At 41.1% G+C, this 24,146-nt stretch overlaps 2 protein-coding genes across 2 annotated transcripts; one reads left to right on the forward strand and one right to left on the reverse strand.

The window, feature by feature from the left end:
- Window positions 1-1,020: 1,020 nt before the first annotated feature.
- On the reverse strand, window positions 1,021-14,481 carry nrbf2b (nuclear receptor binding factor 2b). The gene is made up of 4 exons (XM_044178377.1): window positions 14,249-14,481; window positions 10,964-11,048; window positions 7,039-7,079; window positions 1,021-5,653 (listed from the first exon to the last, which is right to left on the reverse strand). The coding sequence occupies exons 1-4, from the start codon at window positions 14,339-14,341 to the stop codon at window positions 4,949-4,951; spliced, it is 924 nt and encodes a 307-aa protein (XP_044034312.1). The 5' UTR covers window positions 14,342-14,481; the 3' UTR covers window positions 1,021-4,948.
- Window positions 14,482-14,762: 281 nt separating this feature from the next.
- On the forward strand, window positions 14,763-21,225 carry LOC122867505 (NHL repeat-containing protein 3-like). The gene is made up of 3 exons (XM_044178376.1): window positions 14,763-15,285; window positions 17,517-17,719; window positions 17,853-21,225. The coding sequence occupies exons 1-3, from the start codon at window positions 15,027-15,029 to the stop codon at window positions 18,450-18,452; spliced, it is 1,062 nt and encodes a 353-aa protein (XP_044034311.1). The 5' UTR covers window positions 14,763-15,026; the 3' UTR covers window positions 18,453-21,225.
- The last annotated feature ends 2,921 nt before the right edge of the window (window positions 21,226-24,146 follow it).

The following is a 24,146-nucleotide window of genomic DNA, read 5'->3' on the forward strand; positions in this document are numbered from 1 at the left end:
CAACTGAAGACAGAGAGAATCGGACTGGGTGGAGAGAGAGCGTCAGATCCTTCCACTGGCTGCAGATCTAAAACCATCTGAGCTCACATCTTCACCGTCTCATGGTCTGAATTCTGTTTGAGAGGCGTTATGATACCAACACTGTTGGTATGACAATGGTTCAGTCTGCAGACTGCTGGCTCAAAATAAGTCCGTATTAATGGCATTTTTCAGCAGGGATGGGGATATTCGGACTGAGCTGAGCCGTGAGCCACCGCAACCATTCCAGCCATGCTGACACACAAAAAGAAGTGAGCTTCCCAATACCTATATTAACCACTACTAGCATAACACACCTGAGTCTCCAACCAAACGGCTGTCGAGTTGCATTATGGGTAATGTAGGTGCCAGGTTTTGACAAGGAAAATGAAAATGTGGAATAAAAAAAGTAAATAAATAAATATCTCTGGTTCTGCTGCACCAATTTTGATACTTTTTTTTTAAACAGTCCATCGTGACTCCAACAATGCTAAATCTGGAGTGCTCTTTTAAGCAAGTCATTTACATACTCAGCTCCGATTTGGACAGTTATTTTCTCCCGTTGCCACTATACTGGAGCACAACAAACTAATTCATTTCCTGAGGGGTGTGTTTCCATGCACCATCGTTCTTCTGGTAGCTCGTTAAAATGATAGAATATTGAATTGGGAAAGCTGACTGCACCGATCGGCTTTCTGCACATTTTTTGGTAGTACTTGTTTCCCAAGGGAATCAAAACACGTCAGTAGAAATTTGCATAAAGTTGAACCTTTATCAACTTGTGGTGCCGCTAGGTGACTTTTGAGTTTTGAATCAAGGTTGACATGGCTGCCATTTGGAGGTTCCATTCACAATGAATGGCAGCCCATCGCACTTCTAGTGTTTTAGTCTGTATATGTGAAGGGGGGGAAACAGCTCACTGTGGGTGTTTCTGCTAGTACTATTCCTCTCTGCAATATTTAAAACTGATCCACAGAGCAAATAGTGCTGAATGTGTCCATATCTTGTTACGTAACCACCGTTTATTGAATGATAGCATTGCTAACAAAGCACCGCTAATCTCCTTGGCCAGCTCTGCTACCAAGCAGGGCCACAAGGCAACAGTAATAATGGTTATCCTTGCTGTGAAGCCACAGTGGAAACACATGATCATGACTTGGCACAGTGTGGTTACAGCAGGCTGTGGGGGCCCGTGCTAACATGGCATTAGATACCTATTCCGACCAATGAGTGTGTCATGGATACAGATGTGGGCTTTTGTTAGGAGCCAAGTGGCACTCTAAAGAGCTGAGATGACTCTAGAACTGTTGTTTTCAGTCAGTGTTCATCTGTCTGATGGACAGTTTGGTTAACCTTCCTGTCAGACATTAAGTGAAAAGACCCCAAGATGTGACTGCCACCACAGTACAGAAAGTTGTCCAAGGCACGGGTTGGGTTTGTTGAGAAGGTACAGAGTTTTGGAGGGTTGTTGAAGCTGTTTCGGCTGCTTTGATTAACGCTAGCCGGCCAGCCGGCAGTTTAAGCTTTCATTTTGTACTCAGGCCATCAATAACAAGTGTGAAGTGACTCCCTTTAGCTGAATGAAGTGTGTCTGTAATCATGGTAATGCTGCATTCACGTCCTATGAGAATGATAATCAAAACAACCTGACAGTTATTCAGAACACATTAACATTATCATGTCAATGATAAAACAAACATGGGCCAAGACTTTGTGTCCTGCCATAGCTTTCAAGAGCTGTGATCATAAAAGGTGATATTGTGTTGAAAATCAATTAGCTGTACTTAAAAAGAAAACATTCTTTTCTAGTTGTCCACATGTCAGCATTAGGATTGACCCTAATGCTGACCCTTACTAAGAAACGGGTATTTTCGGAAAGCTAAGGTAAACACTATCTATCTGTTTTGCATAGGTCGTGAACACAGCATAATGTCCTGTTTGCAGCCAGTTCTGCATGTGATTATTGTTCCAGGAAAGAAATGCTGTTCTGAGTCCATGAGTTTGTACAAATGCCTCAAAGTGTGTGATAGTGTGTGCATGCACATGCCACATGCATTCAGACTGCAAGCAAGTCTTTTCTTTGTGCCAACAACAGCCAATCACACGTCTTCATTGTTGATGAAATCAAAGTTTCACAGCTGTTACTGCCAGATTTAGTGCTTTGCTCAGATCAGTTAAAGCTGCAGTAATGAAGTTTTTTTACATCAACACCAAATCAAATGTCTAAATAATGGGAAAGGTGAGGCTCGAAGGGATGTATCCACAGATAACACAAGGCAACCCTGCAGAGCCATTTAGCTCATTGTTTTGGTTTTACAGCACAATTACTTTATGGTTCAGTGTCTGTGCGCTCTCATCATGCCTAACTGCAAGGAGCTGTTTTTCAGCAAACAAGCTTTAATAAAGCCACTGCACACTGCCTGCCCAGCAGACAGCAGCAGCTGATGCCAGATATTTCCCTCAGGAGCTGCTGAAGACCCAAGCAGAGCATCAGCCAGAAACACAACTCCAAATGAATGCTAATGTCGCTCTGCGTCTGCTGGATGTGTAAATAGTTGACTGTTTGCTAACATGCTAGCCATAACAGATTTACAAGTTGATAATCTATCCAGGCTGTCTCTATCAACTTCTTTTGGAGTTCTTTAGCCACCTTGTGAACAGAAACTGATTAATGCAGCTTTAAAAGAACCGCACCAGTGTGTTTGCATGTTTTAGTCCGTTTAACTTCATTCCTGCTGACCAACTTCCAACATCTAACAGTGCTTTAGATTTCTGAATGTGTTTCTCTTGACTTCCAGGCAACCATTTCTTTCCATTCCTTACCATAAGGTATGGAAATTAACTTCGCACAACATGCTTGATATGTCATCATTGCCATGATGTGATGTATTGTGTTACTCAAGCAAATAGGGCTGCAACTAACAACAATTCTTTTCATGATTAAGGATTCATCTTTTGGTCTGAAAATAGAGAAAAATGCACCTCTTAAATTTCTTAAAGCCCAAGATGACGTCTTCAAATTACTTGTTTTGTTCAACAACAGTCCAAAACAATTATTCGCTAAAATGATATAAAACAGAGAAGCAGAAAATCCTCACAAGATCATGAGAGAAGCTTGAACCAATGAATGTTTTACATGTTTGCTGAAAAAACTAAAACTTAGATGATTAATTGATTATCAAAATATTGACTTTTCTGTTCAACTAATTGATTAATCAATTAATTGTTTCAGTCCAACAAGTGAGTTTCAAGTCTGTACAGATGTGGCAGTGTCTGCCCTGAAGATGAAACGCATTCAAAAGTCTAATAAACTAGACTGTTGGAAAAGGGTCAGCAGGTGATTTGCAAGGTGCCCTTTCATTGGAGAGCATTATGAAAGCCCACCCATCAGCCTAGTTGCTCGCAGTGTGAACAAGCAGTGACTGGATGTGTCTGCACGGCTCTATCCCCTGTGTGCTTCAGCCTTCATTCCCATTAACCTCAGGTTTTAGTTCATGCCATCAGTGTGTGTGTGTGTGTGTGTGTGTGTATTGCTGTTGTTGCACAAAAACACCAATCTGCAAGAAAATCAGAAAGAGAGCTTATTCTCTCATTAGCAGCCATGTCATGTCACCTGCTCATAAAAAAATCACTACACACACAAATGATCAGTGAAGCCTTTAATTCAAGTACTCTAAAAGAAAATTTAAAAATGCAGTAATGTAGTTTGTCCTCAACAACAGCAATATGCTTTTCTGTGACTGTTTCCAGTGTTTCCCACTGCACACGATCCTGATCTATAGGTGTGTGTGTGTGTGTGTGTGTGTGTGTGTGTGTGTGTGTGTGTGTGGTGTAGGGTTAGACCAATACCTTTGACATTGTTAATAGGTCAAGTTGGTGCTGAGCACTTCCAATGATGCCCTAAAGGAGCAGTTCATTATCCACTCAAGCCACTCATGTAAGATGAATCAGTGTGGAGTTTGTATGTCAGTGTAACATCAAGTGAGTGTGTTGGTGCTGCTTCACTTCAACATTCTCCATAACAACTGAGGCTGCTGGGAACATGTTCTGATAGAGGACCAAAGCACAGAAAATAACCATACATGTACTCCAACCAGCTTGTGTAGCATCTTAAGTGTTCTGAAACGGAACTACTTTGCTGTGGGTCCACGATTACACGATTACCTCCTGGATTCCTGGAAGAACATTCATTCACAAACTAGAGCGCCAAAACGAAAACAGAATTTCAAGGTTCTGGTGCACTAAGTAAAAAAAGGAAATACAAAATCACATTGACATTGTAATAACACAAATTACAAAAGAAATCCACCAATGTAACAATAAAACAATGTATTATTGTTGCTTATTTAATATTTACTAAATTAAAGAGTTAATTAACATTTTTCATTAATCAATCTCTACAGTCATTGGCTGACAGCCCTACAGTGATACTGAAGCCTACATGTGCTCGTCTTTCTCCATTGTTTTTACCATTCAGATCTCACTCACGAATGAACTTTCACGCTCAATCTAAACAACACGTTCCGGACAACTTCAGTTGTTTTCCTGAAGGCTGATACAGAGCTCACTGTATGACATACTGACATACAACCTCACTGATGTGACCTATTCCTTTATCTTTGACTTAGATTGCATTGTATTAGTGGTACAGGTGTTAGACCCCTTCTCAAGACTGTATGACTGACTGACATCTCCCTCACTCTGCTGCACCTGATAACTTTTACCTGTATCATTCTTCAAGTGCAGAGTGCGGAGCTCTACCTTTAACTTGAGCAGAGGTCTGATCAGACAGAGCCTGTGAATTTCAGATGTCAAACATTTTGGCATCCAAACTCAAAAGCCATACTGATTGAACCCTGGTGCCTGTGTGTGTGTGTGTGTGTGTGTGTGTGTGTGTGTGTGTGTGAGAGAGAGAGAAACATGTCTTTTATCACAGTTTATCCCTGTCCAGTAGCTCCTGTAGTTCATTCTGGATGTCCTCTGGCAGCTCCAGAGGAGGCAGGTCATCCAGACACAGATCTTCCTGAGCTGGCATCTCCAGCGGTGGCAGCTGAGGGATTGCGATGTCCTTCCCCTTCCCCGTGCTTTTCCTCTCCTGCCCCCCCCCTGTTCCCAAAGCGGCACCTGCTTGAGGGAGTACCCAGAGCTCCGAACGCTCCACAAAGTCCGCTGCCTCGGAGCGCAGCCGGGCGTTTTCCGATTGTAGCCGCTCGTTGTCGGCCACCAGCCGCTGGTTTTCGTCCATCAGGTGGTCGACCAGTCGCCGCAGGTCCTCGATCGTGGTCTGTTGTTCTTCCAGGCGAGTTTTGTCGTCTTTGGTGGTCTTAGATCCAGGGCACGATGGAGTCAAAGGCTGGCAGCCTCCAGTCTGCCGAGTCTGAAGCTGGAAGAGCAAGGTGTCGTACTCTCTCTCCTTGAATCCTCCACACTCTGCAGCTGAGAGGCCTGGGGAACCATGGGGCTGGAGCTGGCCTGTGGACTGGGTTTGGGTAAGGAGGGCTGGGCTGCTGGAGGGCTGCACTGGGCCAGGTCGGGCCTTTGTTGCCTCACGACGAGCCTCTCTCTTCCAGCGCTCTTGGATGAGTCGCTGCTGTTTGATATGACTGTCCCTTTGCAGCTCCATGGACAGACGAGCCTACAGACACAGAGTATCAACACCAGCCACAGCACTCGCAATATTAACTGCAACACTGACATATCAAACTAAAACAGTATGCAGCCTTGTCTGTAAAGCGTTAGTAAACAGGTAGGGATGCCCCCCAAAACCCAGTTCTGAATTGGAACTGGTTCTAAATTGGGTCTTAAGTACCCAGAGATTTTTTAAAAGGTGGTTCTGTTATCGGAGTGAGATTAGCAGAGTAGGAAATATGGTTTTGGTGTAATTTATGGTCACGCATACAGTCTCTCCTCTGCCCTCTGTGTCTGGGCTAAGCTCCTCCCCCACCACAGACGCACAGAGTGGACAGCAGAGCCGAGAGGATCTGACGACAACTATACTCGTGACTGTAAGTACAACAAAACCTTCACAAGTAAAAAGCCAAGAGTAACATATCAAAACGCCTGTTCACCAAGCATACATTTACAGAAAGCGCTTTGCCCCCAGTCTTTGTTTTACACAGCCATAGCCTGCTCTTTAGGCTAATAGCAAACTGTTGTGAACAAGCCAAAACGAAAGCTGACTGTATCCAGCCTAGCCTAACTGTTAAGCCTAATTTGCCACATATCTTAAAATATGGCAAATTCTTATAGACTTACTGACTGAGACTGCAGCCCCTCCTCCCTCAACCAGCCTCACCTGTCCAGCAGTGAATCCACATCAGCAGTAAGAGGGAGGATGACAAGGAACAGGATGAATGAGTGACTGTGAGTGATTTCTATGTCCAATTCTTCAGTTAGTTTTAATGTTAGATTATAAGTTTATACAGTGATTTAGCCTTTGTAAACACTGCTGTTGCTGCTTTCGAAACAACATTTTTTAACATTAACAATATGAATATTTTTAATCCTATTCTGAATTTATTCTATGTTTAGTAATAAAAAGGTTCCAGGCCGATAAGGAGTACTGATAAGAGTAGTAGTACTGATAAAATCTGGTATCCTCCCCCCCTTTAAAAAATAAAAATAAAGTAACAGTACTTCTACTTGACTATTCTGCCCACAAAAAGCAATATTAAATACAATAACTGGGCTCTTCCATTCCATTGCATTCCACACGCCTGCTTTAAGGGTTTTAGACTGAGCCTTTACTGAGCACTCTGTTAACAGAGATAATTCTCTGTGTCTTCAGCGGGGTGATATTGCATCTCTATATTCTGGCCGTGATATTAGTTTGTTGGTTTACCCAGATGTTATGACGATACAATACAACAGTTGTTCTATTTTAGCCTCCAGATGACCTGACTGAAGGCTGTTAACCAGTGCTTTAATCTCAGTGAACATAAATGCATGAATGGTGGAAAACACACACACACACACACACACACACACACACACACACACACACAAACTGGAGTGTCTCACCTGCTCACACTCTGTTGTCTTCATTGCATCTGTCAAAAGATCTGGGAGAGAGACAGAGACAGACAACTAAGCAACATGGGGGAGGCCAACAACTTTGCCTGTTCCTGAGTCCACAAACTTCCATTATTAATGCAAATAGAGGCTGCATTTTTTAAAACCAAAGCAGTTCTACCATACATACTTTACAACTCACACAATGAATGCTGTCGCAAATTGCATCAATTGTTTTGCCATGCAATTTAATACACTGCAGACAGAATATTAGGACAGTGACGCATTGCTGTGTTGGTTCTGTACTCCAGCAATGGATTGGAAATGAAACAATCACTGTGAGGTAAATGTGTTATCTTAGCTTTCATTTGAGGCTGTTCACATCCACACCAGATAAACAGTGTAGGAACTGTAGCCCTTTTATACATAGTCCCCAACTACAGGGAGCAGAAACAAACAGGAAAAGTTAACAATAATTCAAATATTTCATATTCAATTCATATTTTTGGTTGCATGGCTACAACCCAATAGCAAGTCAAATGCATGCTCAGCTGTACTGAGGTCAGGTGATTGATTAAGTTAAGACAGTTGAGAACATTCAATATGTTTGGCCATAAAAAGTCCTTGGCTGCTTGTATGTACAGTGGTGTGAAAAAGTGTTTGCCCTCTTCCTGATTTCTAATTTTTTGCATGTTTGTCACACTTAAATGTTTCAGATCATCAAACAAATTTAAATATTAGTCAAAGATAACACAAGTAAACACAAAATGCAGTTTTTAATTGAAGGTTGTTATTATTAAGGGAAAACAAAATCCAAACCCACATGGCCGTGAAAAAGTGATTGCGCCCCCCCTGTTAAAACATAACTTAACTGTAGTTTATCACACAGTTAAATTTCTCTAGCCACACCCAGGCTTGATTACTGCCACACGTGTTCTCAATCAAGAAATCATTTAAATAGGACCTGCCTGACAAAGTGAAGTAGACCAAATGATCTTCAAAAGCAAGACATCATGCTGAGATCCAAAGAAATTCAGGAACAAATGAGAAAGAAAGTAATTGAGATCTATCAGTCAAAAGGTTATAAAGCCATTTCTAAAGCTTTGGGACTCCAGCGAACCACAGTGAATTATCCACAAATGGCAAAAACATGGAACAGTGGTGAACCTTCCCAGGAGTGGCTGGCCGACAAAAATTACCCCAAGGGCGCAGCGACGACTCATCCAAGAGGTCACGAAAGACCCCACAACAACATCCAAAGAACTGCAGGCCTCACTTGCCTCAGTTAAGGTCAGTGTTCATGAATCCACCATAAGAAAGAGACTGGGCAAAAATGGCCTGCATGGCAGAGTTCCAAGACAAAAACCACTGCTGAGAAAATTAAGGCTCGTCTCATTTTTGCCAGAAAACATCTTGATGATCCTCAAGACTTTTGGGAAAATACTCTGTGGACTGATGAGACAAAAGTTGAACTTTTTGGAAGGTGTGTGTCCCATTACATCTGGCGTAAAAGTAACACCGCATTTCAGACAAAGAACATATATACCAACAGTAAAATATGGTGGTGGTAGTGTGATGGTCTGGGGCTGTTTTGCTGCTTCAGGGCCTGGAAGACTTGCTGTGATAAATGGAACCATGAATTCTGCTGTCTACCAAAAACTCCTGAAGGAGAATGTCCGGCCATCTGTTCGTGACCTCAAGCTGAAGCGAACTTGGGTTCTGCAGCAGGAAAATGATCCAAAACAAACCAGCAAATCCACCTCTGAATGGCAGAAGAAGAACAAAATGAAGACTTTTGAGTGGCCTAGTCAAAGTCCTGACCTGAATTCTATTGAGATGCTGTGGCATGACCTTAAAAAGGCAGTTCATGCTCGAAAACCCTCCAATGTGGCTGAATTACAACAATTCTGCAAAGATGAGTAGACCAAAGTTCCTCCACAGCGCTGTAAAAGACTCATTGCAAGTTATCGCAAACACTTGATTGCAGTTGTTGCTGCTGAGGGTGGCCCAACCAGTTATTAGGTTTAGGGGGCAATCACTTTTTCACACAGGGCCATGTAGGTTTGGATTTTGTTTTCCCTTAATAATAACAACCTTCATTTAAAAACTGCCTTTTGTGTTTACTTGTGTTATCTTTGACTAATATTTAAATTTGTTTGATGATCTGAAACATTTAAGTGTGACAAACATGCAAAAAAATAAGAAATCAGGAAGGGGGCAAACACTTTTTCACACCACTGTATGTTTAGCCAGCACTTTCCTAAAATTGGGGGACTATGCAAAACAAGGACTGCGAATGCTACACTGTTCACCAAATATGTATGTGAACACTAATAAGCTGAAAGTCAGCACTGTAACATCATAGCCATTGTTACATTTCAAAAACAACTTCTTACTTTGAGAACGCACACACAGCAAGGTACAGACCAGCGTGAGCTACAATGCAAGTCCATCAAAACTAAAACACGTCGCACAACTCTTCTCCACTACAGTCCATATCCACATTCCACATGATCTAGTTGCTCTAGATGGCATTGCCCTGGCCTCCAGCACCACCGTAAGGAACCTCGGAGTTATCTTTGATCAGGATTTTTCCTTTAACTCCCACATGAAACAAACTTCAAAGACTGCCTTCTTTCACCTACGTAACATTGCAAAAATCAGGCACATCCTGTCTCAAAATGATGCTGAAAAACTAGCCCATGCATGTTACTTCTAGGCTGGACTATTGCAATTCCTTATTATCAGATTGCCCGAATAAGTCCCTTAAGACTCTCCAGTTGATCCAGAATGCTGCGGCACGTGTACTGACAGGAAGAACTAGGAAAAGAGATCATATCTCTTCAATATTAGCTTCTCTGCACTGGCTCCCTGTAAAATCCAGAATAGAATTGAAAATCCTTCTCCTCACTTGCAAAGCTTTTAACGGTCAGGCACCATCGTATCTTAAAGAGCTCATAATACCTTATTACCAGACTAGAACACTGCACTCCCAGGATGCAGGGTAACTTGTGGTTCCTCAAGTCCAAAAGTAGAATGGGAGCCAGAACCTTCAGTTATCAAGCTCCTCTCCTGTGGAATCAGGTCCCAGTTTGGGTTGGGCAGAGACATCATCTCCATATTTAAGAGTAGGCTTAAGACTCTCCTCTTTGATAAAGCTTATAGTTCGGGCTGGCTTGGGTGAGCCCTGAACCATCCCTTAGTTATGCTGCTATAGGCCTAGACTGCTGGGAGACTTCCCATGATGCACCTCTTTCCTCTCTCCTCTCCCTCTGTATGCATTTTATCCCATTACTGCATGTTACTAACTCAACATCTTCTCTCTCACGTAGTTTTGTGCTTTCTCATTTCTCTCCTCTCTTTCTGTCACTTTCAGCAGGTATTTCTGCCTCCGGAGCTGCAGAGACTGGATCTGTGGTTGTGGGCCACCTGCTGCCCCTGTGTTCCTGCTCGACAAATGCTGCTACAGTTGTTGTTATTGGCGCTGTTACTATTGTTGTCATTATTATTCCTATGACTGTCATTCCTATTATTATTAACTTAATATTTATATTGCCACTACAATTACATTATTATTTTAAAATTCTAGGTGGTATTTGCATTGTTCTTCCCTCTCCCCCACCCCCTTCTCTCTCTCTCTGATGGCTGCCCACCACTGAGTCTGGTTCTGTCCAAGGTTTCTGCCTCTTAAAAGGAAGTTTTTCCTTGCCACTGTTGCCAAGTGCTTGCTCATGGTGGTATTTGTTGGGTCTCTATAAATAATATTATAAAGGTCTAGACCTGCTCTATAGGAAAAGTGCAATGAGATAACTTCTGTTATGAATTGGCACTATAAAAATAAAATTGAATTGAATATCATATGCCTGTGTTAGACCAGCTATCCTCAAAGGTGGAGAGAGTGTCACAGACGCAGTGTCAGTGTCACAGAATATACCTGCTGCTTTTCCATGGCAGGAGACGGCTTCTTCATACTTTCCAGCTGCTAGCAAACGGTCTGCCTTCCTGCACTGCTGATGAGCCTGAAGAGAGGCAGACACATTGGGGGAACATGGAGGAAAGGAGAAAGATAACGAAAGAATTGGATACAAGTGAGTTAGAGATATCAAAAACAGAAAAGACAAGGAGTGCAATGCATTACAAAGATGTTAAAATGAGGTTGGAACGCCCCGAATTTAGGAAAGAAGAATCGGTGGAAGGGGGTCGGACAGAAGGACGGGGGAAAGGAGAGAGAGGGGGGCAGAGGGCAGGAGTTGTTCAATTCAATATTCCATATCACAAAAATCAAGGGTACCTCTTTGGTCACAGACAGAGCTGATTTTACAACACTGACTTTGCTACAGAACTGAAACATAGATAGTAAATGTTGTAGAGAATTGTTTTACTCTTTTTACAAACCAAAAATACCAAACATTCGCTGGTTGCTCCTTCTCAAATGTCAGAATTTGAAGCTTTTCCTTGTCATATATGATAATGATAAACTGAATATCTTGGGTTTGAGACTAATGATTGGATGAAATGAGCAATTTGAAGATTTCACTTAGGCTCTGGGAAATTATAAAGGCCATTTTTCACTATTTTCTGACATTTTATAGAAATGATTAATGAGTTAATAGAGAATAATCACCATATTAATAGATAATTAAAGTAATCAATAGTTGGAGCCTTATTTTGCTAGAACAAATACATTTTACCACGTTATTTTTATTTCCAACCAAACTTGTTAGAATAACCTGCCCTGATTTTGTATAAATTGCATTTTCATTGTGATATTTCCGGGATAATATACTGATCATGGGAATTATTGATTACATGAAGAAAATTTAAAAGACAGATTAATCTATGATAGAGGTGTGACATGTTAAAAAGGAAAAACTTGAGTAAATAAGTGGAGAAATAAATGCAAGTGCTTCCATACAGGTGTACTGCATGGCATAATTAAATGACTGAATCATGCTCTGTGAGATGTATACAAATTCTGAGCAGGCCCAGTTGACCTCGATTTTGGATCAAGATGGCAAGAGGAAGAGATCAAGTGACTTACACCTGGACCACACTGGTTACCTCTACCTGTGGGTGGCAGCTACCTCGCTGAACTGCTGCAGCTCACACGCGTGTGGTGACCACACAGACAGCATTGCTGCTGCGGCACTGCTACTGCCAGCCTTATCTGTCTACACTGAGTTTGCCTTTAATAAATACAATACAATACAATACAATAAGAGCCTTGTTAACAAATGCAGGGATTCTGTCCACAGAAACACTAGAGGGCTTTTAATCTGAAACGGATGCAGAAAAATGTTTATATTTTTCTCATGTCTGTGACATACTTAAATACAGACATCGAAACTATAGTCAAAGGTGTATGTTTTGCTGGTATGATGTCAATGTGACTATGAACAGATCATTTTCACTGCCTATTTTTGCTGAAAGCCATGCGTGTGTCGCGGAAAAAATAGGTGAGAGCAGTACTCTCTAGATGAAGCATTGCTGCAGCCGCGCGTGAGATGCGCTGCTCACAGGGGCTGTGTGGTTGCTCTAATCTGCTAACATGGGCTCCGAAATGAAAAGCAAGAGGTTCCACGACGCAGGCAGTGTGGCCCGGCTGTTAGAAAGAGGATTCAAAGCACATACACATGAGGATGAAGATAATGTAAATCATATGCTGTGGTCTTCACAGCCACTACATCTCAACCAAACTGAACACTGGAACTGGAGGTTTTGGAGCGGCAGGTTATACAGCGTTCTCCACCATCTAGCTCCAGTTTGTGCCTCTCATCTATTAACATTACATTCAAGTCACTGAGCCAGGCATCCTTCTTTCCATCAATCCATTATCTACACTCGCTTATCCTTTTGCAGGGTCGCATGGGGAAGGAACCTATACCAGTTACTGCGTGCAGTGGGCAGAATAATGCATCCAGATGGTTAGGAGTCTGAGGAAATACTATAACTATACAATTTAGCATACTGTACATACACTGTACAACCATATACTAGCTTTCGACCTAGTCTGTCTTCTGAACCCCCATTTCCATCCACCACTATCATCAAAAACACCAAATGAGGGAATATCTTTAGGGAGAATTGTGTTCATCCCTCCAGTAGAGGTCCACACACTTGGAGAATCTATGACAAGGAGCACTAAAGCTGGTATGGTAAATCATGGTGAAGTAACACCTTCCTCATACACTTTACATTGTTTTTTTTCCTTTCATTTGTCACCCATCTCTATATACTGTATATATGTTGTTCCTGATACTCCTGAGGCTGGCTCAGTGATTGGAGGAGTTGAGCTGGACTCTGGAGGTGGTGACTGATGATGCTGTCAGATCCACGACATTATTGAGAGAGGAGCGTCTTCAGCCAAAGACTTAAAAGAGATCATTGCTGCAGGTGGCCATCAAACTGTTCAACTCATCAGCACATCAGTGGACTGGGAGGCTGCTGAGGTCTTACTGGACTCTAACTGGACTTACAATTATATTCTCTGTAACTTCTGGCACAGTGCAATACATTTCTTTAACATATAATTATTAGACATTGTTTTTGCCCTATTCTTTGTACCGTGTGGTTCGTTCCTGTACTGCTGCTGTGACATGCGAAGTCCCCCCCCCCGAAAGTACAGATTTATATTTATTTATCTATCTATAGCGTCGCCCTCCTTAATTATAACGCTAATTACAAAATTACTGTAACGTTAAATCAAATTAGGCAACTTGTCTTCAGGGGAATGCCACTGCCATTGTCCTTAACTGACAACAACGAGACATATTAAAGATGAACTAAATACTTATATATTATCCTGTGTAACTGAGGTTGGGGACAGTGTAGCCATATGACATTTTAAAATAACATGCTAACAGTAGGTTATTATCAGATGGCCTTGCAAACAAGTTAACTAGCAACACATTCGTCCTTCGCCGTTAACTATAACTTTTAACATCACATAGCCATATCAACATAATCAAATACTTTAAATCTGACAATACTTTGTTCCAACGTCAAACATTGTTCTGTCGAGGACATAACCAAAATGTATCACGTCACGTGAAGCATGTCCAAGCTACCAGACAACAGCACGAGCAAGGCAAACAACAGTGCGTTTAGCCGCTAACTTACTATGGGAGCTAGGTTAGCTAATGTAGCTTAACGTTACCTATGCAATCTCCTGGCTACAGTAACGTTAGCGTGTTATTGCAACATCAAGACCGAAACTTACGAGATTGAGCGGGCTGTCCGCGACCTCCATGGAGTCGATTTTTCGATGGCTTACACTACATGAAAGGTGTCTCTGTCCCTCACGGACTGTCATTCGCACTGCGATAAAAAAAATCTTGAAAAAAAAGATTGTAAGAAGAAATTACTGTCAGGGAGGCACAGTCGCCTCCACAGCCAAAGCTGCGTCAACACGTCATGACGTCACATCCGTTGCACGCTTCGTTTTGGTCAGATGTTTTGCTGCGTAAAGTTACCGGGAATAGAAAAGGCTTGCCCTAAAATTAAAGGCCTTAAAATAATAGCGTTGAAATTGTCACAACTTTGCCACAATACATCTATATTTCTTTCAGATTTATTCACACGTTGAGTCTGACAGTCTTGCTGGCCCCATAACCTGACCAGAGCATTAGCCAAGAGTTATGTGGCTTGGTATTTAAGTAACGTTAATGGTTTTATTGCAATAATTTGAACGGAAATGCTATATGTTATTCTGTCTCACTTGCCACGCTATTGTGTTTTCGTTTACGACTCGAGACTGAGGAAGTGGATTCCACATTGAATGTGGTCAGTGGGTTTCAAATTACATACAAATCACCGGATTTAACTTTACAGCAAATGTAACAAATATCCCAATAACGGTTTGCCTGTTTCGGAGCAGACTGTGCAGCTAACGTTAGATTACTTCAGTCAGTGTCCTGTTAAAACATTTAGGCACGGATAGAGCTAACGTCACTGAACCAGGATACTGAACGTAGCACACGCCGGCAGCGAAACCACTCATGTTGATGAAAAAGAGAGGCCATTCGTGTTTGATAGCGTCCGGTATGGCCGCAGTAGTTGTGCTCATGGTGGTGCTGTACGGCACCATTGGCAGCCAGCAGCCAGGCAGCTCCAGCCTCAGACATGACTACCAGCTGCTGGGCAGACCCCTGTACAAACTGGACCTGAGCTGGCCCAAGAACCCAGAGCTCTTCACCGGGGAGGTATTTGGAGTGGCTGTCAACCAGTATGCTGGTGTGGTGTATGTGGCACAGAGAGGTAAATGCATGCATTCCCTCTATCTCAGTTCATCACGTTAGAGCAAGTCTACATTTAATTTCGTTTGTGTAGGCTACTAGAAATGTAGCTTCTGGTTATATTAGTAAAAGCATGCATGATTGGTATATAAAACCTTTACTTTTATTTTAATAGATAGATACAATAAATTGGAAATGTTCATCGACAACAGTGAATATCATTCCAGATGTGCAAACACAGACTTCTACTTGTACATGTGTTCTAATTTGACAATGTGACTTGTGAATGTTTACCTGTACTTGAAAATGCGTACTGCGCTTTGTGAATTCATTCACCCAGATTTGAAAATGTTACAGATAGCTCATGTTTCATATAAATTTTCACCTCACTAAAAAGTACCAAATTTGCATACAGCTGTTTGTGAATATCATCCATTAATATCATCAATTTATCCTCCTCCAGCATGCCTTGGAGTCAGTGAATGCACACTTGTTCTAATACCACTTAGGAGGCGTATTCAGATGTACTGTAAGTGTATCCCACAATTCCCCACGGTCTACACTCATACCAGTCCAGTGTTTGATGGTAATGAGTCTATAAGCTAGTTTTACTACCGTGGTTAGAACTTAGTATCATAAATCTCTCCTTCTTGATGAGACTGACGAGAATAGTAATGTATATCTGGCATTATCAATATATATATATTGTGTTATGCCATATCTAGCATTATCAATAAATATATATCATGTACTCAGTGATTTTGGAAATACACTCCTTAAAAATGTTATAGAAGAGAAACGCTTACGTACAGTATGCCTATGTGCTTCTGGATAACTCAATTTAATTGCTTTATTAATTGTATTGCCGGTACTCCTTCAGTCCCTAAATGTGCATTTGTTTCTCACTGTCATCTGAATGTAACTGTAATGCTGTATGATTCAGAAATGTATTTGGGTGTATATATAGGCATGGATTTGCGTGATTGACAGGATGGTCTCATTAACTAGGTGCATCCCAGTGTGCTCTGATAAACGCCCTCATGCTGGCAGTCTTTATGGCCACTCGGGCACTGGTGGCAGTTACTGCAAACATGTCACACAAGTAGGCACTTAACAACTCACAAATACTGCAAGTGTTGGTATTGGGACAGACCCTTGTTCTGTCATTTTAGCTTTTTAGCTCACTGGGAAGACTGCTCCAAAGAAACCTTTGACCACTGACCAGAAAGGGTTGCAGAGAATGTAGTCTAGAATCCCTTTATTATCAATTTAATGACATGTAATACTGCAGAATTAATGGCTCATTAGAAAGTTAGAACCATTATCCTTTACAAAGACAAGGCTGGCATTATTCTATATTTTTCAATTGTCAACCAATTCCAGTAAAAGACCAAAACGATAGAAAGTACTGAGATGATGGAGTAACTAACTTCCCTGAAGATGTAAATCTTTCAAAACAGCTCACAAATATATTGTTTCCTGTTTAAAAAGCCTCAGCAGTTTCCTCAGACAGCTGCTCGCTGTAGTTTTTATCAGACCAACAGGAGGAAACAGAGCATCTGTTGGGGACTACTTTCAGCGGCGGATGAATCCACATGTGGTGCTGTAGTGAGTGTTTGGGGCAGCAGGACGGTGTGTGTGGGACTGAGTCAGAATAAACTACAGTGTGTGTGTGTTTATGGGGATGAAGGAACATGTCACCCAGTGCAACAGAGCGGCTCACACAATTCAATTTATTTCACTTTATTTATTTATATAGCGCCAATTCATAACAGAAGTTATCTCATTGCACTTTTCCTATAGAGCAGGTCTGGACCGAACTCTTTATAATATTAATTACAGAGACCCAACAAATCACACCATGAGCAAGCACTTGGCAACAGTGGCAAGGAAAAACTTCCTTTTTAACAGACAGAAACCTTGGACAGAACCAGACTCAGTGGTGGGCTGTGTTAGGTTTTGAGAGATCTGTCTGAGCTTTAAAGTTGACTGAAAGAAAGTCACCCTGAATTTGAAGCAGAGATGTGCCCACTATAAACCATTAAATGGTTGTCAAACAATTGCCTCTTGTTATGTTTACAACCCCTACTTTGCATTTCTATTTTATTTGTTCCCCTATTCTTTTATTATTCCTCATGGCAACAACCTCAGGGATCTAGAAAAACTGACCATACAAGTGAAAATCAAATCAATATAAAATGTGCTGCCTCATGTTAACATTTCACATAGGGTTTGCCTTTGCTTTGCTCCTAGGTGACAGTGTGCCCAAGGTGCTGGTGTTCACCACACATGGAGATTTCCTCATGTCCTGGAACACAACCACCCTGGAAATGCCTCATGGGATATTTTTAGCAGACACTGACTCATCAAGCCCCACTGTGTGGATCACAGATGTGGGGAATGGTCCATATGGTCACTGCATCAAACAGTACTCACCATCTGGGAAGCTCCTGCAGGTGACTGCTTCATCTACGATTTGATTTGGCACTAGAAATTGTTGGTTCAGGTTCCACTAGCTTGGTTTCCATTTAAGTATTTAGTGTGATATATAAGTTGCTTGGTGTTGAATCTGTTTTTTGTATTTGTCAGGTGCTTGGTACACCAGGGAAGGCAGGCTCTGGGTTGAACCCTCTGCAGTTCGACCAGCCGGCTGAGATCTTCGTCCACGACTCTGGAGAGATGTACATCGTGGACGGTGATGGTGGGATGAACAATCGCCTCATCAAGCTGTCCAAAGAGCAGGAGGTGTTGTGGATGCACGGAGAGAAAGGACAAGGCCTGGCTCAGTTCTACATCCCCCACAGCGTGACCGTGGACTACGCCCAGAGAGTGTGGGTGGCCGACAGGGGGAATAAGAGGATCCAGGTCTTTAACTCCATCACCGGGGACTGGCTGGGGACGTGGGGGAGCTGCTTCACTGAGGACGCGCCCTACTCTGTCCGCCTGACCCCAGACAAGAAGTACTTTGTCGTTGTCCAGCTCAACACCAACCAGATTTCGCTGCTGGATGCCCCACCGGTGGGTTTGATTGGCCAGTGCAGAGTGGTCAGTGTGATCCAGCTGGCTGATGAAGTGAAGCCCCACCTGGTAGACCTGGACCTGAAGACAGGGGCCCTGTACGTGGCTGAGATTGGAGCTCAGCAGGCCCAGAAGTTCACCCCCTTCAGTCTGGGTGGGAGTTTCCTGTAGAGCCACACTGGGCTTTCACTGAAGAACTGAAATGGCATGATTGATCAGAAACTAACTGTGCCACTGCTAATCATTCAAAACGGGCCGACGTGTTGTGTAATTTGCAGTCATGTGACCCAGAAAAAATCACATAAAAATTCTTTGTCAGTATGGTGAACCCTACTAATAAAACAAGATATCTGAGGTTAAGATGTCTAAGGTATCCCCTGACATTCCTGTCTCATAGAAATTACTTTTTTATACCACTAGTTCGCAACAACAAATATGTTTTGAAAGAAACGCAGTCCCATCTGGAAAACCTTTTTGTTTAATCAACAAGATAAGGAAAGGTTTTTAATGAGAGTATCCACAAAATTACAAAAAGTTCACACTGAACACAGTTTCAAAATGCCCACAACAAGTGACAACATTTTTTCTTTGGTTTTCTTATAATATCTGCTCGTTGCAAAGAAAGCACGATTATTGTTTCTGTGGTTCTGTTTAGGCAACACCCAGCACTTTGCTGAAGCTTAGGGAAAGCTAGTGGTCCTGTTTAAATACTAAAAAAGTCAACGGTGACTTGAAGCATGAGTGACGAGAACAGTCACTTCATACAGAGGCTGTGCCCGGCACTCCTGTTCACTAATTCATCCACGGTATTTGGCAAGACCATTTAGTTGGATATAAATGTCATGTCTTTGAGACAGGGCTTCCTCTGACGAAGCATGTGCTGTTTTAAAAAGTTAATAATATTCAGCATTCAATACTACATTGGAATTCAGCATAAAATACATCAGTGGCATAGGAAAATAATTGATATCACTGGACAGGACGTCTGTATGTATTTATTGTAAAACAAATGTAGAAATGGGCATGGGTCATTTCAGTAATTAGTGTTAGGACAATCTTAGTGTAAAGTGTGAAACAAAACCACTTCTGCATTTAACACATTAACGAGCAGTTACAGAAAACCAGGGTTCTTCACAATACATTAGGGTTGGCTATTTGTTACAGATCCACTGTAATCAATAATTGCTATTTAAAGGTTTTTCATTATTATTTGGTGTTTGCGAAGTTATGGGCCATTGTGTTTTTCTTGACTTTGTGCTTGAGAAGTCAAGAGCAGAGGTGTTTCCTTTCTTTACTGCAGACACTTTCAACTCTTGTAGTTTTTGCTGGGTCAGCCTTTTGCCAGTTTATGGCTGTTTGTTGTTTTTTTAAAGATTATTTTTGGGGCTTTTTGCCTTTATTAGATAGGGACAGCTGAAGAGAGACCGGAAATCTGGGGGGGGGTCTGTTTTTAAAGACATGTGTACATGTGTAAAAGGGTAGAACTGAATTGATTTGCACACAGTTTAATCTCAGTTGCTATGAATATCGTTGGATCTGAAAGCACTTCATAATGCAGTGAATAAATACAGCGATGATGAAAAATGATTTTGCCATTGTAGGTGTATAGTTTAGTCTCTCAGTAATTGCAGAATCAGCTGTATTTTGATGTTCTCATTATGTTGAGAAATGTATTGTGACTGTGTTGCCACTGTCAGTCACTGTGCAGGTTCTGTGGGAGAATGACTGATTTGTGATTTACCTGGAGATTCAGTGAGGTAGGAAGTGATACTTGTGGCCCCTTGCTGCTGTTAGTTCAACAGTTCTTCAGCAGAGTGACAGAAAACAAGGAATCCCCACTGTATAGAATAGTAGGAGTGTTGCACTTATTTTCTTTGCAATGCAGTGCAAAACTCTGTCTAGTAACTGAGCTATATGTGAATCATGAGACTTTTGTTTTCAGAGAAAATAGGCTTGGAGACTAAACTGCAGAAAGCCTGCATTGCTGACGGGCTGTGGATTTGAAAATGATGTGGGCATTTGCCGGGCAGGGACAGTCTGACGTTATGGGTAATGTAGAATTCAGCCTTTTTGGATTTTGACCCATACTAGGCCTCTGCTGCCTCAATTATGTCCATTCTGTTTTAAATCTGTCTCTTGTGAGTCCCCTAACTTTATGGAAGTGCAATACTAAATCACTGGAGTAGTCCTCTAACGGTTACATGATTCGTGTGTTAAAACCCATTTGTTGAGGCTTCTTTTCTGGGAAACATTTTGTGGTTGAGTGCTATATTTTAAATCAGTATATCCAGGCATTGGTTTGTCTCCACTAAACTGTACTTGAAACATTTTGTAGTTTAGAAGTTTTTTTTTCATAATGTAATGGTGCTTTTACCGCCACTTCCTTATGATTCCAATACTCGGTCTGGAAAGATTAGTTTACTTTATTTCCATCAGAATTATCTTAACAGCGCAGACTGTTTTCTCACGATGAATGAATTATCTAATTGTCTTAAGATAACAAATAATGTGTCTGTGGTGTCATTTATTTTTAAGACGGTTATCCTGACATAACTGTCTCATGTTAATTACTTAATTTTAATATGAACGTCATTTTGTTTTAAGTCTGAAGATAAATAACTGAATGTTGAATCTGAAAGTTGTGATCTCCAGATAGCAGCCTTCTATCTACAACTATAGTCTCAAATGTGCCCATGATGCATTTTTATGTCCTCGTATAGTTTTAGAAACAGTGTTCTATATCACACCGAAGGTGAAATCCTGTATATAAAACAGGCAAAGTGGCCAATGAGTTTAAACTGAATGAAGTATAACTGTCCTGATTGGTTTATTTGGTGTCATTTTCACCATTTTTCATGAGTACAATGAAATGCGGATGTGTGCATTTCTTTGCATAATATTGATGCATAAATATGATACTTAAAATTAAAATAATTGAATCATAGCAGTGTGTGTCATTTTTACTATGAAGATCTGCTGTCAGCATCCAGTACTATAATGGATGATGATAAAGGCCTGATGTGTGACAGTAACAGTAAGAGCAGAAAAAGAGTATTTTGGACCCAGTTCTTGATTATTGAACCAGCTCCGCTTCCATTTTCTTATTGCTTCAGAGTACCTCTCTTAGTGTCATTTACAGGAACAGGGCTACAGCAATACATCCGCTGAGTGATTCACCGTAACAAGTGTTGGATGCACACTGCTGACATGATGGAGGAGAGCGTATGATTTTAGCTGTTACTGCCCTAAATGTCCACCATGTAGACAGACCTAGTGATCTGGCCAGGCATGCAGATATCCTCTGGAGTGATGAAAAGAATGCTTAACAAGAATTGTTCCTCCAAATATACTGATGCACTTTACTGATAAGCACTTGCACAGTGGTTTGGATGAACTGGATATAATTAACAAGATAGATTAGGTCTATATCGTTCCACTAGATGGAGCTCAGTTCATTCAGTTTTACTTCCTGCTCTTATCTACTTCCATGAAGAGATGAATCATGATATATCACGATTTTCTTGATACATTTTCTCGATTGAATGTTGATTGTAAGTAGCAGTTTGTTTTAAATGCAAGCCTTCTCTGCTGACTGTAACTACACAGATGGAACATGTCCAATGTGATTTACTCATAAACTATACTCATGTACATAAGCACATAAACATGGACATGGAGCATGCGCTGGCTTTCAAGTGATTTCTGAAGTCTACCAGCACAAATCAGTCCAAATGTTCTTAGTAATGTATTTTGTTACTAAGTATTAAGGTGTCAGCTAGTTTATAGTTTTTACATATACACAAAGTGGATCCACAATGACTTGAATTACTTATACTGTCCTAAAAAGTATGTTTTTTTTGTTTAGTACCTAACAAACAAAACAACTGGTTTAGAAATTAGTTTTCACATCAATGCATCAACTGTGGAATGTGTGGAATTGCTTGCATTTGGATTTTTCACAGCAAGAAGGGGGAATTTATCCATAATTTCCACAACCAATCAGATTGGAAGAAAGCTACACACACGGCGTCCTCTCTAACTGCAGCACTGCAGCTATGTCTATTTTCATGTGAAGCATGTAATTTCTTTATTGTAAAGCACCTGAGCTGCATTTCTTGTATGAAAGGTGCTATACAAATAAAGTTATTATTATTATTATTATTCTTTTCGTAGAAAAAGGTTTCAGTCGTAGTCATCTGGACACTGTTTTGATTCTGAAAACAGTGTCCAGATGACTACGACTGAAACCTTTTCTACGATAGAACACTCCTGGACGAATGAGGACTACACCGTCTTATTATTATTCTTATTAACATATATCCAATGCACACTTTTAATCGTGGTGGTGTACTTATTTCATTTCATATAAGAAACACCTTTGGGAATCTTAATTTATTTGTGTAAAAATTACTCCATAAAAAGTACAATCATGTATTTTATTTTGTGTTATCTGTAATTTTAATTCAGTTGTATCCAAACAATGAATATTTTGTAATTCACATTTACAGTTTGTGTAGATTTTGAGGTCAACCACAAGAACATCAGCACAGCCTACATTCATATAGAGCAAAGTTTCCAGCTGCCCTGCACTGCTCTGCCCTCACCGCGGTCTGACAGGAACTCTGTAGGCGTCCATGCAAACAACAGACAAATGTGAATTCAGTCATGGCTCGTTGAATAAAAGATAGAAGTGGAGCGAGACAGATGGAGAGAACAGAGAGAGAGAGAGATGGAAAGGCTTGGGGAAGAAAGAGAGGATCTACAGCAAGAAGGGAACAGGGTCAGATGAAGAGGGAGATGAAGGGGGGGGCAGATGAATATAGTACAACACAAAGCCTAATAACACAGTAGTGTCATTGTCACAGGGCTGTAGTGGCCTCTCAGCACAGGAACACCAATGAAAGAAGAGAAGAGTGGTGAAGAGAGCATGGAGAGATGCGGCAGCTCAGCAGAAGGAGCCGTGGACTGACCATGGTGAAGCCTGGAACTATGACCTCCATCCAGTGCACACTGTCTGATAATAGGGCACAGAATTAAAACTACAGTCTACTTAATACTGCCCTTTTCAAAAAGTCTATGTATTTATATTGTGAAATATTTAAAATATTTCTCTCAAAAAAGTTTTATTGTCTACAGACATAACTAAGATACTGTGTGAAACCCCCTCATCAGCCCTTTCAACTGGTTTTCTCAGCTTGTCGCTACATGATGTACAAATGAAGTTGTGTTGCTGTAAGTGAAACATGCTCAGTGAATTCACTGACAGACTCCAGAGGGTTAATGTTGTTGTGTCTGTTCACCATCCAGCAACTAGCCTGGTTCAGTAAGTACCTGACACTGCCTCATGCGGTTTCACCTTCATGACAGGTGATACTGGAGCAAAGAATATTTATTTTAGTGTTGTCCAGTCCTCCATTCATTTAGTCAGACATGTTTTCTAATGTACATAGGACTGTCCACTCTGCACTACAATTCAGAGTGAAATATTAAATAAATAAACAAGTATTCCCTCACCGAAAGTCACTGGGATAGGCTCTATGGATGGATGGATGGATGGATAAACAAGTATTTCACAGCTATAGTTACTTGTTATTTTTCAGATTAAACTTTTACATAAAATAAACATATGATGATCTTATAAATTGCTGTATAATGCATTGTTAAAGATTAAACCAGAGGTTCTCAAACTTTTTGACTTGTGACCATGTGACAATCTAATAATGTCACATATAATAATGTATCAGTCACACGGGCAGATGTTTCTGCAGAATGACTACTTTCACTTAATACTTTAGCTGATAATCCTTCTGTATTTTTACTTAAGTATGATTTTGAATGCAGGACTTTTACTTGTAATGGAGCATT

The sequence above is a fragment of the Siniperca chuatsi genome, linkage group LG20, assembly GCF_020085105.1.
Source record: "Siniperca chuatsi isolate FFG_IHB_CAS linkage group LG20, ASM2008510v1, whole genome shotgun sequence".
Lineage (NCBI taxonomy): Eukaryota > Metazoa > Chordata > Actinopteri > Centrarchiformes > Sinipercidae > Siniperca > Siniperca chuatsi.